Source organism: Cinclus cinclus, chromosome 2 (genome assembly GCF_963662255.1).
Source record: "Cinclus cinclus chromosome 2, bCinCin1.1, whole genome shotgun sequence".
NCBI lineage: Eukaryota > Metazoa > Chordata > Aves > Passeriformes > Cinclidae > Cinclus > Cinclus cinclus.
The window spans coordinates 86,638,378-86,658,338 of NC_085047.1; the positions used below are offsets into that span (position 1 = coordinate 86,638,378).

General features: G+C 41.4%; 1 protein-coding gene across 1 annotated transcript in view; it reads right to left on the reverse strand.

Moving 5' to 3' along the window:
- VWA3B (von Willebrand factor A domain containing 3B) overlaps positions 1-1,650 on the reverse strand; it is a 55,359-nt gene extending 53,709 nt beyond the window's left edge. Inside the window, 1 exon segment of the mRNA XM_062515023.1 lies at positions 1,611-1,650. Within this exon segment, the coding sequence (XP_062371007.1) occupies positions 1,611-1,650 (40 nt within the window).
- Positions 1,651-19,961: the final 18,311 nt, after the last annotated feature.

Consider the following 19,961-nt stretch of genomic DNA (forward strand, 5'->3'; position numbering starts at 1 on the left):
ATGAGATTAATTTATTCTTTCTTTTCCTGCATTCCCTCCTTTCTGCAGGACCTGTATTCCATGGTCCTGTATATATGCGTAGCTCACCTCTTGTTTTCTTTATGTTATACTGAATAATGTCCTTAATCTGGAAAGCTGCTCTCAGTCCTACATATCCACTTGCTGATACATCTTTTTATTCATCCATATACATTTACCTTCAATTTATTAAAGAAAATGTCTCTTGTATGCTGAAATTCAAGCCCTGAAATGTAAGTCCAGTTTGCCAAATGGCCAAGTGCCAAATGACACTTCTCCCAACTCCTAAGACATCTCTCCTAAGTCTTGGAAATCAGAACACATAACAGGCATTCAAAGATTGTCAGACCATCACTACATACACATTAGAAGCATTATGCAATAAACACATATTTTCTAAAAATTGTATGTTGAACTCCTACCATATGCAATAGTACTGTCCCCAGAAGAACCTGACTTTATTGCAAGGCTGGTAAAATTCCCTCCGGTCACATCACTTGCCTCAACTTTAAATGACTGTCAGTTTCTGCTTTGGGCTGTGATGGATCATGTGCATGCACAAGAAATCATGGATATGAAGATCCAGGTTCCTTTTAAGTTCTACAGGACATGGAACACACCTGAGCATGGCAGTATGGTTTGCTAGGCTAGCTCCACTTGCACTGGCAGCAGCAACAGCTCAGACTCCAGAGTGCTGAGGCAAAAATGGAAGCAATGACAACAATAATGCCTCTGTTCCTGAGCACAGAGGTTCTAGGAGGACTTTGGTATTTCCTGTTCATTCCCAAAATACTCTGCATGAGCTAAGCTGGCTCTAGTTGATTAAATACCCTTGCTATATCCAAGTTTACTTTCTATGGACTTTAGAAATTTCTGTACATTTTCCCCAGTACCAACATCATCTGCTGTGTCCCAGTCCTCCATTGCCCATATACCATAAACTGGTCAGAAATGTATGCATCGAACTGGCCCAAAATATTAAGGAAGGTACTTCTGCCTTTAGTGCCTCCAAAACAACCTCCAGTCTAGCATGGGATATGATCAGAACTCCCTGATAAATTCAAGCATTATAACAACCAACCTGGTTCCAAAGGTTCCTTAGATATACAGTTCCACAGTTAACACTACATAAAGGAAGTAAGACTCTTTATCTTCAGAAATCATCTTTCAGTGACAGAGGGCTTCTATAAAGTGTAGACTGGCCTGGGTTCTTTCATAGTCATCAGTCCTACAAGCAGGATGCTGGGCTGGCATGCCTGTAGAGGCTGGTATTTTACCAGCCCTCCTTTGCTCTGTGCAGAAGCAGCAGTGACAGATGTTAACTCTAGAGAAAGGCAAGTGAACGTTTGCAGCTGCTCAAGCTTTGAATACAGTCAGGCATTGTTTATAGTCAATTGAACAGTCATTTTCAGTTTCCTTCCCCAAAAATACACAAAGGCCAGCACAGCACCCCATATAAAGCCCAGGTGAGAGTGGCACAGCTTCAGAATTGCTTGTACACAGCCAGCATGCACACCACAGTGCTCCAAAGGAAAGTGGAAGCTACCTAGCAGAACATGGAATCTATGCAAAAATAGTGATGAAATACTCACAGTCACTCCAGGCAAGTCTCTTAGATGGATTAGCAGTCATGGATAGATCTCTTGACTTGCAGCTCCTCTTCACTTTATTCTAAAACCCTGAGGAACCATTGTTTTAAAAAAATTAAAATATTGCCATGCACAGGTCAGTATGAACTGGAGACCAGCTCCACATGCCCAACCAATAATAAACTGCAGGGGTGAGATCAGGATTTTCTGCAAGCAAAATAACATTAGAAAGTAAAAATGATAGCTACTGCCCATCCCAAGAAAGGCTGAAGTCAGACCTGACAGGGATCCACAAGCTCAAAAGAAGGAATACAGGAAACTGGTAATACTGTTTCCCTTTCTCCACCTCAAATTATCATTAAAAAGAGCCAGTATGCTAGAAAAATGAGCGTGCTGCTTTGGCACACTCTCAGCCAGCTGTATCATATTCTATCATTGCTTTGCAGTATACCTTACCTTTGCTATAATCCAATTTATGACTAAACCTGGGAGTATCTGAGATGCTACTTTGTGCAGAGATTCATAACTTTGCCTATAAGACTACAAGATGAGTCACAAAGAAAAGGAATTATGTGTGTGAATGTGATATAAGGCCCAAGTGTGACTAGGACACAGCAGATAAGCAGAAGACAAACGTCAGACAAAGCAAGGTAGTATATAGTGACTGAGTGTATTTCTTTGAGACATCGATGTTTTCGTTTTTCTTTTAATAATAAGTAAGATGAACGAATGAGGGATATTATGAATCACTAGCAGGCCAGCTGTTAGCCATTGTCATCAAGACGTTTTTCCCACTGTAAAAGCAAAAACAGGATAAAATATTTAACACAAAGACTTAGCCTTCTCCCTCTTCATTGCCGAATGGAATATGCTATTTATTCCTCTTATATGGGTTTAAATACCCACATGGAAACATATAAACCACTCCAGTCTTTGTCCTGCTCACGAAGAAAGAGATGAACAGTGTGAAGGGCAGGGAGGACTTAAAAAAAGCAGGACTCTGTTCTGCACCCTAACACTCCGGGTGCTGTGCAGCACAATCCCTGACTAGCCTTGGCATCAGGGCATTAAAAGGAAGCGCTTGGAACAGGGGAGCTGTGGCAGACAATGCCTACAGTGAAAGGCCACAGCAAGCCACAAGGCTTGTGCCATTTTTCTCTCAGAATGCAGAAAAAGTACACAGTATTCTCACGGGAATAGCTAAGACACATTATAGTCAGTAGTGTGCATCAGAGAATGAATCCCGTGTGCTGTCTCATTTTCCAGATGCCCAAAGGTTTTCCCTTGCCTTAGCCTCCAGCACCACCCCCAGTTGCTTGAACAACACCTGAACATGAAATGCTAGCTCTGTATGAAAAGGAGCATTTACAAGCAGATGAAGCATCTTCCAATGGAAACAGTAAGTTCTACATCAAGTCTTGGAAACAGTGAGCTCCAAACAAATGATAGCTGGGATAACTTTCAGCCCAAGATCTGAATCCAAACAGGTTATTTTAAAAAGGTGAACCAGAGTTCATCTGATCACCTCTACCCTTTCAGCTCTGGCCAGTGCAAAAATACTGCTAAAGCCATAACCCACCACTGGCTCAGAGTGTGTAATGTGCAGGTGGCAACGTTTGCTGAGGGCACTCCACTGGGCTGCCCCCGACAGATGGGAATGCCTTGGGAAAGCCCACACACCTTACAGCCCAAGAAGCTGCCCCACACCACCTGAAGTGCCAAACCCCAGATAAAGGGACTGCAGAGGGCTAAGGCTGGTGGCTGCCCACTGCGGACATGGAATCATAGAATCACAGAATGGGTCAGGTCAGAAGACACCACAGTGCATCATCTGGTCCAATCTTCACTCAAGCATGGTTACCCTAGAGAACACGGCACACGATTGTGTCAGGGTGTTATTTAATATCTCCAGGGAGGGAGACTCCACAACTTCCCTGGACATTCTGTCCAGTGTTCGCTCACCCCCACAAGTAGAGAAGTTATTGCTCTTATTCAGGGGGAACTTTGGGTGCATCAGTTTCTGCCCCTTGCCTCGTGTCCTGGTGATTGGCACCATTGAGAAGAGCCTGGCTCCCTCCTCTTGGCACACATCCCCCCCCGCCCGCCCCCCTTTAGATATTTACGCACTGACGGGGACCCTTCTCAAACAGGGCAGAGGCGTCATAGCAAAACCACAGCGGGGCCTGAGGAAGAGGGGAAGAGCGGGACAAGAGCCAGGGCGAGCCCCGGCCATGTAGCTCACCGGCGCTACACCTGCGGCCGCGTCCCTGTATACACGGCATGGCAACGGGCGGGGAAGGGCAGCCGGGACCTCCGGGGTGAAGGACCACGGCTCGGCGGCACAGCCCTGCGCCAGCGCCGGGGCCCGCCTGCCGCTGCCCTGCGGCGGGACCGGGGCCGCCGCCTGCGCCGCCTCCTCTCCTCCTCCAGCGCGGTGCCGGGCCGCCCTCCGCCCTCACCTGCCTCCAGCCGCAGCCTCACCGCCGCCTGCCCGGCCGCCCTGGGTGCTGCTGTGCGCCTGGAGACCGAGACCGCCCGGTTGCTACGGCACGGCACGGCCCGGCCTCACCGCGTACAGCGAGCGGCTGGAGGGACGGCGCCAGGGCCGAGCTGCCTGCGGCCCGGCGTCACGGGCACAGACACGGGCACAGAAATGGGCACGGCACGGCCACAGACACGGCCACAGACACATCCACAGACACGGGCACGGGCGGCTCTGGGACCGCTGTCCCTGACCCTGCCACTGCCCCCACCCTACCCTGACCCTGCCCCCACCCTACCCTGACCCTGCCACTGCTGCCGCGGGGACACCAATGCGCAATGAATTCATCTTCAACAGGCGCAAGGCCGTGCATTCATTCCCTGGGGAGCCAGAAATACACGGGCCAACTTGGAGAGTTACAGAAATCTATATATAGAGGATTTGCGCCTTCTGGTCTCGTTAATTCTTAATTTAGGCTAAGCCGTTGACAATATTTATAACAAGAGCAGCCACGCATGTCTTTTATTTAAGTCAGAAGAACACTATACACTGGCTGGGGAGTTGCTGTGTTCAGACAATCACAGAATCAGTCAAGGTGGAAGGGACAGCAGTGGGTCATCTGGTCCAACCTTCTCTAGCAGGGTCAGCACATTGCTCAGGGTTCTGTCCAGATGGTTCATGAGTATCTCCAGGGAGGGAGACTCCACAACCTCCCTGGACAATCTGTTCCAGTGCTCAGTCACCCCCACAAGTAGAGAAGGTTTTCCTCATATTCAGGTAGAACTTCCTGTGCATCAGTTTCTGCCCCTTGCCTTATGTCCTGGTGATTGGCACCACTGAGAAGAGCCTGGCTCCCTCCTCTTGGCATCCACTCTTTAGATATGCACTAATGAGATCCCTCTTCAGTCATCTCTTTCCAAGGCTGAACAGGCCCAGCTCCTCTCTTCTCCTGGAGAAGCCAAAATAAAAACTAGTATAGTAAAAGATACAAGAATATGTGCACCATAAATCTGAACTTGGTATTCAAAAGCTCATGTTGATGTAAGATAACCAGAACCCCAGGTCTTTATTTGCAGTATTTGATCTGTAAATGTTTGTAAGCTGAGAGACAGAGAGGGCTGAGGTTTGCACTTTACCTGTTTTGCTCTGGATTAGTATGCAATCACAGAGTAATAAAAGGTCTGTCACATTATAGGATCAATGAATCAGCTTTATCTGCATATTGATGTTCAGATGGAAGCATGCACCCACAGGCCATCCTGCAGCACGCCAAAGCATTGGCTTCAACTCTCCATGACTGGTAAACCGTGACAGGCAAGAGAAGCTCCTTATAAGGCATGCGGTTGGGATGGGAACATGATTTTCTGGAGCTCCAGTTTCTCATATAGTTGGAACCAAGTGTTTAATGACTAGCCTAGGCATGGCAAATGATTTGGGGTTGCACAATTCTTCCCCTGCGGTATAGAAAAGGCATTTATTTCTCAGGCATGAAACAGTTTCCCATCATATCATTAAAAAATAGTAGGTACTGAATGTTCTCAGGATCCTTTCAGACACCATGACTGCCATAGCACAAGCTTCTATAGAGACCCATATTTTTTGGGGAAGGCTTAAGGAATTCCTCTTGAAAGTGTAAGTGTAATGGATTTATAAGTGGGTGCCCTAAAATCAAGCTAGTCAATCTCTTGATTTGTTATGATGCTTGCAGCGAAATTTTTTAACCAACAGTCAATATTCCTAACTCAGGTAGTTTTTAATGCGCTATACAGAAAAGCTCCATCCATTGTCATGCATAAATGTCTGTATATGTAGTAATTACGAGGGGTTTTTTTAAAGTGATTATATGTGCTGAAACTTTCTCTGCTTAGAGTGTGCCAGAAACCTTCACTTGAGGCTTGGCTGTGCTAAACAAAATATGTTGCAAGAAAACATTCCTTAAAATGCTTTGAACTTCAGGTCTTACAGAAGTGCCTGACAAGCCCAGGGGCAAAGGCTGACAAATGCAAAGCTACTTCTGGCTCCCACGGGCTTTGTAATCAACTGGCTGTTGTATCTTAGGTAAAATTCTTAGGAAAATAAAATGCTTTCCACACATCTCATAAACATTGTTCATGTGGAAGCCCTGCCTTGGCCACTGCCAGCTCTGCAACTTGTGAAATGAGGAGCATATTCTCTGTATTCTGCTTGCTGAATGAGGCAAGACTGAATAATAAAGGAGGTAGGGGATCCAAGTAACTTGGAAGTGGGAATTGACTCCTTGTCAATTGAGATGATAAAATTAAATCTGGAGCCATTCTGTCATCTGACCTTTAGGTTGAATGACAAAGTGATTTTGATGGGTGGAAACATTATTATGTCATTGTAACATGCATCCTGAGATTGCATAAGCAAGCATAACTTCATTCTGACTTGAGTGCTTCACCTACCAATAAATATATTTGTTCCATTTTTCTTATGGAGAAAAACAGCATTCTCAGCATTTTCTCTGTAGTGGTGCTTAGAATGTTGGCTTGTGTTTTATTATGATTCCTTTCTTCTTCTGTCTCTCATTTAAAAAAACCCCAATTCTTTAACATAATAAACATTTCTTTTAGATAACTAAAACCACATTTAACATAAACTTACAAAATTTCTTTATCTATGCAAAGCAATATACATGGTGCATCTGATCTAACTGCTCATGTATAAAGAAGACTTCTTAGAGATTTAATTCTCATGGTAGACAAGATCAGTAGGTAAGGATACTCATGGCAATGATGCTTATGGCTATGATAGTACAAAGAATGAAGCTTCACCAGGAAGTTTAATGCTGTCACACATCCTTCCCCAGAGTGTCATGCTTCCTGTTGACTCCCTTTCAAAGAGAAACAGGAATCAGTTGCAAGGGTAAGGAAAAGAACAAAAACATGCTGGTCTGAACCTGGGTTAATGCTGTCCTTACACACTGTTTACAGTGATTGTCTTAAAATAACCCTGCATACACCTAAAACCAGAACAGAATATATAAAGCATAAAAATGTCAAGTAAGTAAAGCACTCCATTCAAGTGTATGTTGTTCTCCACCCTCAAGAACCTCCTAAAAATTTTCAAAAAAACAATTCTTCAGAGTATCTAAAAAACAGAGGAAGATCAGTTAGCCTAGAACAGCTGCCCCTGCTATCAGCAGCAGTATTCTGGTATCAATGTGGAATTTCACCTGTTCCTGCCTAGAAGTCAAGCAATCAAGGCAGGACAGAGCATAGTGTACAAGAGCTGGACAGAGCAGGCTCAATCCCATCTATAAAGCTTTGCACTGTACATTTACCTGAAGAGAAGTACTTCTAGTTTCTAAACATTCCTTAAAATTGCTCTTTCGGTTTTTAAGGTAAGTCCTTGAGTTCTGTAGATCAGAACTATGCAGCCTGCATCTTGGGACTGACTTAGAGGCTTATCGGTACCTTAGTTTACCTGTTGTGAACTTAGAAGTAATCACTCTTTTGGGTGAGGACATTTTGGGGAGGTAGCATGAAATGAAAGAAACAGACACTGTGTCCTGGGGATGAAGAGAGACAAATGGGGATAATCTAAAATTTTAGAGAGGAAAGCAAGAGACAGGAAGGGAGCTAAGACTAATGTGACTGATGTGCAGCAGCAGAGAGAACCAAGAATTCCAGCTGTAGAAGTGGGATCCACATTAAAGACGTGGATACATTTGATAGGAAAATGGAGGAGGGCTGGGCTGTCATGGTGGAAGTGATGTGTATAGAGAGGCTTTTTACCTCTTGCCCCACAATCTCCATAGCAAATAGGATGCACCAAATAAACAGTCCCATACTGTAGGAGCACTGAACTGGAGTAGGAAAGCACAGAGGTAGAAAGCTAATATCACTGCACAAAGGTCTAACAAACTATAATGGCTGTAGGACTAGACTGTTAGCCATAGAGTGATAATGAAAAGCTGGGCATCTCTTGTGAATGTCTAGTGCCTGTGTTTAAAAATCTAGTTTCAGGCCTTGAGGAAAGAGAATTGTGTTTCCAGCAGAAGCCAGCAACTGTCCTCACCAGCCTACCCATATTTTTGAGTTGTGCATGTCTCCTCTACTTAGTCATACACTGCTACTTCCTGAATCTGCCAGTGCACCCTTGAAAGAAGCATAGTTTCTGCATATGCATACACCATTCTTCAGCTTTTATTTTTGTTTCTTCTTATTATTTTTCTTTGCATCTATACTTAACTAGAAGTGTTTCCAAACTGAAATTTTTCCGTCCCTGTCTTCCAGTCACCACATGTAGTATGGCTAGGTATTAATCAAGGTGACCTTGTCACTGAAGAAGTAATGCTACTTGGAACAGTGTATAACAGATCAGTCAAAATTTTAAATTAAAAAAAAATAAAAACAATCACAGGGCTCCATGACCTTTGTTTTTAAGACAGGCACTGCAAATCAAGGTTTGCCACTCCCTAGTACCCACATGGTGTTTGTGTCTTCTGGAATAGAGGATGAAAGATACAAATACTGATGATTCCTTATTGCCTTGGGGTGATACTGCCTTACCTAGATCACATTAATTTCTTTCCAGGTAGCCTGCTTGCACAAGCTCAAAAGTGTGCTAGCAGGCACCATGCCAGTATTGGAGATACTGTGCTGAAAGGAGAGTGAGGCAGAGGCTGCCTGGGAGTGCTTCCTGTCTTCCTCAGCAAATAAAGAAGAGGCTCTCACAGCTCTTGTTCTTCCCCAAGTCCATTGTCAATGATGTTCTTCTTCCCGTTTTTGGTAGTCACTCTTATTTACAGCCAGTCTTTGACCTGAGGGGTTCTCTTTAAGAAGAATTGATTTCTTGTTCCAGTGAGGAATTGTCTCATTATTTGCCATTACATTTTCCTGTCTTCCCATCACAGGATTATTCTAGTTAACATGTGTAAAAAGTCCCTGCCTACTTTTACTGACATCAGCCTACTAATATCCTTTGGTCTGTGAACCCCAGGTCAGGGCACTGAAGCCTAGTAGTTTATCAAGAAATGAGCAATACCAGAATAGGTATTTGTGCACAGAGAGCACAAGTGAGAAAATAAGGTCACTGGGTTTTTGTCCATGCTAGTATAACATGCAAATGAAGGAGTCCAAGATAGCCATTAATAACTCTAGTTTAGAAAACAGAACAAAATTCTTAAATGTGAGAAAAGTGAGGATCTGGATCAGACTTTAAAAGCTAGAGTATTGGTGGGACACATGCAGCTTAAAAGATAGAGGTTACAAAAGGGAACAGACTGACCAAGAAGGTCCTGCCTATTTCTCTATTCTTAGGAGCAGGGATGTTAAGTGCAAGTCAGAAATGAAAGAGGATAATGAGGCGTAAATGGAGAGACGGAGGAGTGAGTGAGTGAATGAATGAATGAATGAATGAGTAGATTAATTTTCACTGGAGGGGAAATTTTCAATGGAGTATTTGAAATAAGAGCATGGAAAACCCTAACTAAAATTTGCTTTGGGTTGAAACACTCATTTTGGACCGTCATTAAAACACTGAATGTGGAGAGACTTTTGGGGCACAGCTGTGACAGTTTACACTAAAGATGCTTTATTTGATACCAGAAGAGTTCAAAAATCTAATAAATATTCTGCCAACACATTTAAAATCCAGTAAATATCTTAGCAGGCTGAATACACAAGGATAAGCTAAAGCTAAAAGTTCATTCTTTCAAGGCAAGATGGAGAATGAGAAATTTCCTCTAGTAAGGTTTGGCTTGCTAGGGAGCAACAGTGATACAATTGTGCAGTAGTTTGTGCAAACCAACAGATTGACTTGTCTTCAAAAACTCCAAAGTCTTTCTGGCAGCATCACATGTGAAAGGGTAGAGAGAAGTCATGTGTGACAAAGTTATCAAGATACCTCAGAGTCTCTGGGATTCCAGCCAGGTTGAAGACAATATTTTGATAATATATATTTTTTATTATAATAAAGGATGTATTTAGCTCAAAGGACATTGATTTATAATGATAAAAGTTTTTATGAAAGTCAGGCGGTTTTATTTATAAATACCTAGAGCTACATCGCACTCACTGTATTCTACCTGTGCAATGACCCCACTATTCATACTCAAATCAAATCATCAACGAATGCACGAAGAATTCTGCCATTGTATTTTATTTTCTTAAGTGTGTGCCAGGGTGTTGCAAACATTTCTGTCTGCCTTCTATAGAGAAACATGTATTGACTAGAAATCCTTGTTACAGTGACTAAGCCTACAAGATTAGGAAATGTTTGGAATGATTGAAAAAAAGACCAGTAATTGTTAAAAACAATTTTTTATAAGAAATTGCACATCTTGTATAGCAGATAACAGAGGATCTTCACTGCAACAGCAAATCAAAGTGGTTATGTTAATATTTCAAATCAAGCCTAGACAAGAAATACTGTAATATTGTTGTATTTCTGCCAAAACTACAGAGAGCAAAGATGGGGTAAGAGAAGCACCAACTGATGAAAATAAAGGCAAGACCCAAAGCAATGGCTGCTGCAGGGGGATACAGTGTTATGGTGAACAACAGGAAAGCACAGATGAAAACAAGCACAACGGGAGGGGCCAATCAAAGGAATGGGAGCTGACCCTAAATATCCCACTACCATTCTGCAAGATAGATAATGTTGAGTAGCAATATGCATTACAACAACAATAAATTCCTCATTTTAATATACAAATCAAAACCCTATATCAGTCAGTTTCTCCAGTATAGATCAGGTGGGATATTTTACTGTGGACAACTATAAACCCAGTTTTTTCTGTTTTAGGTAAAGTTGATGTGGATTCATCTGCTTGCCAGCCCTTAAATAGACAGCAAAGGACAGTGCATTAGCTTGAAAAAATATTTAAGCTAAAAAGCTAGCATTGCTTTCTTTCATGCAGAGTATCATATCATGGTGTTATCAAAAGGGATAACTGGAGGTGAGAATTGCAGGTGGCTGATCACTTAAGCCTACAAAAAAGGGTTTGCCTCATATGACTTCAGTCACCTATGAAATGGGTGATTAATCAGAACCAGTCACTTGCCCTCCTTGGCAAGTCATTGGAGAGAGATGAGTTAGCCCTCTCCCCACACCCACGTGTGCTCTGGCTGCCCAGGCTGAGTGTGCCAGCTTGCACCTCTGAGAACAAGGGAGTGCTTGCAGTTTCTCCACTGTTGGAAAGGCTGGGAATGATGGGCAGGTGTGGTCCCACCAGTGGGCTCCAATCTGTGCCAGGCAGACACCCCTTCCTGTGCCTTGGTGAGAGGAGCCTGCTTTCAGAGGAGTGACTTTTCAGGAGTGACCTGTGCTGCAGCAGCAGAGAGTTTGGCTGTTCACCATGCTCTCACCCTTCTTGTCCACACCAATCCTCCATAGGGTGGCAGGGAAGATGGGACAAGACTGTGTAAGGCCTCAAAACTCTGCCGAACATCAGCTGCTGGGAGCTATGTGCCAAAAGGAAGTCTCAAAGATGCTGCCTAAATCTTAAGATGAGATTGCAAGGCTTGCTGATAAAAGGGGTTTAAAAAGATTAATTTCCATTTGTAAATGTAGCATCAACCCAACAAAAATCTCTGGATGATTTACAAAATATCAATCCTGAAAGCAGTATTAATACCCAGTCACTGTGTTTATACCAAGACCTATGTTTTCAACAATAAAATAATTACCTTCTTTCATGCTAAGGGTTGTTTGGCCAACAGCAATGTATCATAGATGGCAGTTCTTTACCTAGCAGGATATATGCTGGACAGTTACTTCATTTAGAAAAAGTGGTGTATGATTTGCAAAATGTGAGATATAAAAAGATTGGCTTTGTCCCATTGGCAGATAACTAGACTTTCACATAGTATTTTTTACATTACATTAAATAGGAGGTATTAAACCTATTAATGCTATATTTTAAAACATTTTACTGTCTTTTAACAACATAAAATAGATTTGGTGTTGATAAAATCCCACGCAACATTTTGATAATACAGGAAACAAATATGTTAAACAATTAAGACCTGTTTTTCACCTTTTAGTTTTCATATATTTCCTTACTGCATTTGTGATGGGCATGTTACTCAGCATACTCTTAGGCAGGACTTTGTTTTCAAATAACTTCAGCTCTTTCCTAACTCTAAAGAATTTTAAAATATTTGACTACCATTGAGCTCATTCAGAGGAGATCAGTAACCTCAGTGCATTGTAATTACAGTCTAAGTACAATTAAGATAATAATTCTTTACAGCATAGTTTCATAAATATTCTGCAGAGTTATGAAATAATGAATAGATAACAACTTTCATGAAGTACTTGCTGACATTTTAATCCCAAGGTGTTACTACAGGCAGGACCTGCCTCTCAGAGATAGTGCAATTGAGACACTGCCCAGGTGATTTATAACTTGGCCCTGGTTCCTCCTGCTGGATTGTCACAGGATGTCCATGATAAGGACAGTGACACGCATCATTCTGTAGTAGACATCAAAGAAGCTGTATTTAGAGACCTGCAGGTATGTCTGCCAGGTAAGGATTTTCAATGCACATTAGTTTCGAATAAGGAAAGAGCCAGAGAATAAATTCAGAAGGGAATTTTTCATTATCATCAGAAAAGTGTATTTTGCAAAGGCTTTGAAAGGCAATTAATAGCATCAAGAAAAAAAAAATTACATCATGATTGAAGAACCTGCTGACTAGGCATTTTGTTTTAATCAGTGCCTTTTATTTCTTTTCATCCTGGCTGCCAGCTTCATTCCACAGAGCAAGAGCTGGGGTGTCTGCTCACAGCTGTCTTGCTGCATGGCTGGCAGGAGGTGCTGATACTGAGCTGAAATTGCAACTTGCCTGTGGGAAGCAGATGCATGGGTGTAATTGTACCAAACATGGACTTTTGCTCCTCCCACTTTCCCCATCACTTCCATCTGCTGTGCTTTTATTGTAAATGAAATAGTATTATGTCATATTAATTTTAATTTTCCATGATATCCCCCACAGTTGGTGTATGTCTTCATAACTCAGGGCACATTTTACAGATGACTCATGTAATAGTCAAAGTTATTAATTTGTTACAAAGCTGCCTGCAATCCCAATTTTTACAGTGTTTCTACATTGCTCACAGACTTAAAATCTGGAGCCACTCATATTGCTTATTAGTTGAGCAAAATAATTGGAAGTGTTAGTGTAACTATTGTTTTATAGGGCCCCGGGCCATGGCATTGTGTGCTGGAGATTCCGTGGAGCCTCTTGTCCCATCTGGGTGGCTCAGAGCTTCCAAGCCAGCCTTTGTCTGGGTCAGGAAGTACCTTTCTTCATGAGCAATCCCACTGGCTATGATGGAGAGACTCAGGAGGACATCCATGCCACATGAGTCACGACACCAGAATGCGCCCCTTAGGTGCTAATTAAAGTCCACTTCATACACAGGAATATACTTCCAATTATCATAGTAGCCATGGAATGCATTGTGGGATGTGGAGAAGAGCAGAAGCTATTGCAGAAAAGAAGTAATTGGAGTGTTTAAATGACAAGGCCCTCGTGATTAGTCTGTGTCGTTGTATGAATTATCCCACAATGACTCTGCTCCAGGTTCCAAAACAGATGCTCATGTGAAGGTTTTTCCAGGACTTCCAATTCCTGGCTTCTCAACAGTCCAAAAATTTGAGGAAATATGGCATTTTTAATTTCCTTCTCTTCAGCTTCCCACATCACTGCATGGTAAAAAGCCAAAACTATTGGATGTTCAAAGAATGTGAAGGAAAATTTGTAAAGGACAAACAAATATGTCATTCAGAATGTTGTCCTGGGGGAAAAAATATTCAAAAATATACTTCCATGGGCAACCTCAAGTTTATTATTTTGTTTTGAAATGACTTCACATTTTGGAATTTCACTTGGAATAGAGATTTAAAGGGTCTGCCAATTCAAGCCTCTGTTGTGATTCAGCTGTTACTCATCCATAAAATTAATAACTCTATGTCCTGTTTCTTAATTCTTAGAAGTTTATCATCAATTTATCTTTACCCTTCTTCATAATTTCTTAAATTCTATCCAAAACATTATTCAGGAGGGAAATAAGGAGACAGCCTATCTGAAGGACTATGCTGAAGCCCAGGATATTTATTTACAGAGGGCTTCTTTTATTTGAATTTTTTTATTCTACTTAAGAAAGTACTACAACAAACCCTTCCACCACTTTGCACCTAAAAGCTGTGAATCCCATATAAGAAATCCACTTCAATAAGGAAATCCATGCCATCAAGTGGTCCCCAATGTGCCCAGGACACTTGGAAGCAATAATCATATCAGACTCCATTTCCTGCAGGTATTGCATAGCCTTTCAGATGCACTTAAGTTCTGCCTGTCTTGAAGTGATCTTGCAATGAATATTTGTATAAAGCTGTGTGTCCACACTTTGTGGTCTGTGTCACCAAAACAAAGGGTCTAAATGCCAAAGAAGGCTTCGAGTTTAGCCATAAAAGTGAGCACAAATACACTCTGAGATGTAGACAACTAGCAAAAGGGTGTTGGTCCTTACAGTTCATATTCTTTTTGTGAAATCATTTGTTTTGACAAGTATTCAAATAAGCATGTGGTGACAGGTATGCCCAACTGTTGAGTACCTTTCTTTTTCTGGTGTTGTCACAGTGTCACAATGGTAAGCATAAAAAATGCTCTTGCTCCAAAAGCAAACAAAGAGCTCTTTAGTAAGCTGCTACAGAAAGTCCTGCTCTCCCTCTTTTGACTTCTTGGTAAAGTGTCCCCTCAGAGACTCCATCAGTCTTCCCCTGTCAGGTCTTCCCAGAGCAGTCTCAAAGAAACAGAACAAAGCTCACTGCTGCAACAGCCCCTGTTGCACCTTTGGACTCAAACTATGAACAAACAGCACTAAAATGTTCCCAAAAAGTATCTGGTTTTGAAAAATATTATCAGCATCCTGGAAATCAGAATCCAGGATGAGCCAGTCTTTAGCTTTGATTTAACATGTTGAACTGAGGAGTCATAACTGATGGGCTGAATGAGGATCCATGAGCAAAATAAAAATGTATTTCACCCCCTCTGTGCTTAGATGGATCTTCACATGGAGCAAGAGAAGTAGAATTATTTTTCAGTGCTCCAACAAAATCTTCTCCTTCAATTATTTTGTTTATCTTGTCCTGTGATTTCTATCACTCTGAAGAAATTCTTACTTGGAACACACAGCTGTATCATCAGAACTTTTTGGGAAAGGAAGAGATTGATAAAATTAGTGAGAGATAAAAGAAATGTTAAGGAGATATTCACATCTGAGAATGAAGAACTATTACAAAAACACAATGTATATTAACTATTCCTGAAAACCTGCACAGCTGATGACTCTGCTGATAGACATGAGAAAATACAAGTGGGAGTGACCATCAGCATCCCCATGACACAGAATATCAGCGAGAGGTATTAAGAGTCTGCTTTGAGGCAAGGCATTGTGTTTGGAAGATCATTCCTGGTTTAATTTTAAGAGGAGAAGCCAGGACTACAGCCCATTTAATTATATTGTGCTGAGCAATTGTGTCCTTTTTATTCTTTATAGTGTCCTCTACCACAGGAGTTTCATGAATGGAAGGCTGCAGGAATTGCATTTAGGTTTGAAACTGGCTACTGAGAGACAGTGAAAACGAGGGCTGATAGGAACAGCTGGAGAAATGGCTAAGATGTAGCAATTTAATAGATTTTATATAAAAAATAGCATGGCACTTTAGAGCTTCAGCTCCTGGCAATTAGTGAAAAGTGTGAAGTGATTGATAATAGCTCTGTTAAGGCAGAGGTCTTCCTCTCTCAGTAGTCCCAGGTTACCATTCAGTGCTTTCACATACCTGCAGTACTGCAGCAATTACCATCCTTTGCTAGGAAATCCCTTTCATTTACATTGAATTAGATCATTGCTCTGCTGCTTTTCCCACAAGCACAGGAAAGCGCATAGATGCTTAGAAAAAGAGAGGAAGGACACTTCCCAATTCCCAAAGAAGCAGAGGCAGGCGAGTAAAACATCTGAAAAATTACACAAAGTGTAAAATAATTCTGCCCTTCTGTTTTCTTATTCCCACTGATCAGAGCTGCTGGCCAAAAGAAAAACCTGCTCATTGTAACCACAGAATGGAAGACAACAAAATATATACAACTGTATATTAACAATGACAGGCGGAGCAAATAAAGCCATGATTTTAAAGCACAGCATAGCCTCACAAAGGTGGCTTCCTCAAAAGAGTGGCTATAGTGGAGGCTCAGCCATGGGCTTGCAGAAGACAAGTCTGCCTTCTGTTGAAGCCCTGGCTATTGGGGTGGTGTCAGAAACAGGAGCAGAGGGCTTCCAAATAACACTTAGCTTCAAATCCTGCCAAAGTGCTTTAAAAACGTGAGGTTACTCTCATGGCAGCATGAGGAGGGAGGTGTTATCTTCCACCCAAAATCAAATTACTTGGGCAGCTGCACATGTAGAGTCACCAGAGTAAAGTCAGGGACTGAATACAGAAAGGTTTTTTGAATCTTTCTCTATTGAAACCATCCCTAACTGCAGAACTCATTTCTTTCCTCGAAAACTGAAAGGCAAAATTCACCATGAATGCCAGCCAATGCCTTAAGTAGTGCACTCCTTTCAATCTGTCACTGAGGAATACCTAGCATTTAAGGATTATTTTACTTCTAGTCAGGGCTTGTTGCCTACTATGGCTTCAACCAGGCTTTCCATCTCAGTCTGTGAAACTGGATTCATATTACTATGAAACTGGCAGTGGCACAAAATACTTCTACAAATCAGAAAAAAACCTTTCCTAGCTATTTTTGCCAAGTAGGGAGGAAACACCACCAGCAGCAGAATACCTGCTTATGTAATCTCAGCCTTGTTTAACTGGGGCTGGGTGTTCATATAATTGCTTTAAAATATTTAATTAACGTTTATAAGAACCTCTCACAGGTTCTTAGTGCTCTGGGTTGCACTTGAGTTGCCCTTGGTAGAACAGACTCTTAAGAGAACAGCACCATAACTGTTTGAGAGAGGGGGAGCTGACAAATGTGAAAAAACCCTCTGCATCACAATTCCTTATGCTTTTATATTCGCTTCTGTTTTACAGCTACCTCGCTCAAACTGTTGGACAGCAGCTGTTTTCTTACAGGCACCACAGCAGCAAAGAGACCTTAAAACATATTACAAATAAAAGGGTGGTCCCAGGGGGCTTCCTTTATGCAGAAGAGGATGCCATAGAGGACGGTATGGAGGGAAAGGAGATAATAAGGTATCATCATAGATTTCACATATGAAAGGGCTGTGAGATGTGTAACCCATTGACATCAAATCTTAATCTTCCTGAAAGGTTGGTAAAATACAAACATTTGTTGGTTTTCAGTTAATTTTAAATGAGGCATTCTTAACACAAGCTGTTGCACTTGCTTGAATTAATGCATTTCCCAGCCCAGTAGAAGTGGCTGAAGCAGAAAATATCTCTTGGAAAAGTCTTTCATTTGTATTTTGAATTTACTTGTGAAGGAAAAGCAACATCTGACAACTTGTCCAGGTGTTATATTCCTTCCCAGATTAAAAAATCTGTCAGAATGACACTGGGAAGCTTGTGTTCTTTTTTTTTTTGAACTTGTAACATTGTGTCCTCCTTCTTGCTTATTACTCTAATGGCATTTTCAAAAATGTTTCATTTCTCTCTGCACATTCTCAGCCTGTGAAGACCTATGCAAACTACACAACTGTCATAAATGACAGGACTGTAGCTGAAGTCAGGAGTGATAACATCAGGCTCTGCATACAGAGTCCCATTTTTAAATTTTTGTTTTGTTGAGAGGGGAGGGGGTTTCCTGAGAGTATAATGAAGTGGTGGTTGGCTGCTTGCTGCAAATAATTTCTTATGCAAATTTTACCTAAGAATGTACTTACAGTTCTCTTATAGCACTGAATGGAGAAAATAAAGTCAGACACAGGGAAAATAGTTCATTATTTTTTAAAAAAATATATACATATATATATGTGTGTCTGTGTGTGTGTGTATATGTATTTAATGTGTCTCTGTGCATGTGTCTGTGTGTATGTGATATGTCATCTTCATGTTAGAAGGCATGAAATCACTTTTTTTCCAGAGAATCAGACATATGAAAATAATGTTCCAACTGGAACACAGCTCTTACCCATTTAAGCCAGAATCTGCAGGAACCTGAGGGAACCTCTCCTCCCTGTAGCAATCTGTGTGTGCTGGGCCAGGCTGGGTTTTCTGAGCAGCAGCTACCAAGGACCTCAACTCTAATCCTGCTCCCCAGCCACAGGACAGCAAAGATTTTGTCCTATAGTACAGCAAGGAAGTGCTCATCCCAAGACCTCAATATGCAACTTAAGAAACACTGGAAAACAGTACTCTAAAATAATTTTTAATTTCATCATTGAATCTTTCTGATAAATGCAATGATGATTCAGTCATTCATTATTTACCCCAAAAGTGGATTAAAATGTGCCCACCACTGAAACAAAAACAAAGCTTTTAAGCTAATATCAGTAATATGCAATCCAGTAATTTCTTTCAGGTCTGAAAATACATGTGCTGCAGGCACAAAAACTTATTATAATTGCTAATTAGCTCAGTATACTTAACTGATGGGTTCTGCAGCATCCTTAGAATTTAAATTCTGTAATTGAAAGCCATAAATTAAATAAAATTAAGAAACATATTTTATTCTTAATCCCATTATACATGTACTGTATTTTAAGCATGAGGGAACCTGAAATTCACAGTAGATGTCTAATGAATAATGAGATCTGGAAGATACAATTTGTCATAGCCACAGAATTAGCTTGGTAAAATCAAAGCCTGACAAGTTAATTAAATAAGTCTGAATGTATTGGATAGTATGAGTATTTACCAGCATCTATGTTGGGTTTTTTGCTTTACACCTTATTTTGACACATAGAAAAAAATAAGAAACAAGTAAGAAAGTCTACAGCTTATGGAACTACAAATCTTGACCAAAAAAACCCTTAAATATTTAATATCTAGTGGATTAAATTCTTCATGCTTCGTACACAAAATATCCTTCTCAGAAAACTCAGCCAATATTTAAAAGAGTATTTCCATAAATGGCTTAACCTTACAACCCTTTAACCTGATGAGTCATTCCAGATCATGCTGGAGCTTACTCATGAGAAAGAATGTAATTTTTGGATCCTTAGCATCTGACCTCACAAAGTATGATGCAAACTACCACCATGAGTGAGAAAACTACATGCACTATCAGGGTGCTGGAATCTCTTGCTGGAAGAGATGGAGCTTTTGTGCTCCCTCCTGGGTAGCTCCTGCTGTCTACTGACTACCACCTCTATCCACATGAAAAACAGCTGAAGTGTATCAAGTGCTTGCAAGATCCAGCCATAAATCTTTTGACTCCTAAAGGGCCTAGTCTGGCAACAGGCTGACTCTTCTCCAAACTGGCTGTGTATCTGCAAGCCTTTATTAATGCTTTTTATTTATTTTGTTTTTAGATGGTTGGCTTTACCAGGAACTGCCTTGCCAATCATGAAATCTTTGTCTTCACGAAGATGGTGAAATGTGTCTCTCCTATCTCTCCTGTGTCTCCCCACACAGGTAGACAGATACACAAGGACACACCCACACACACGATCTACACATACACCTGTGATGTATGGGTGTTTAGGAATATGTATATACACATTAAAGGTGGGTTGGTTTGCTTTCTCTTTTTTAGGCTTCAGGAAACCTACCATTTCAAATTCTTCCATTATGGCTGCTGACACCAACCTCTGATAGCAGGGGAAGGACAAGAAGGAAGAATCTCATAAAATCATGTGACTTAGCTGGGATTCAGGATAAAACCTTGTTACCTATAAAGAGCATGTGAACATGGATGGCAACTGAACCA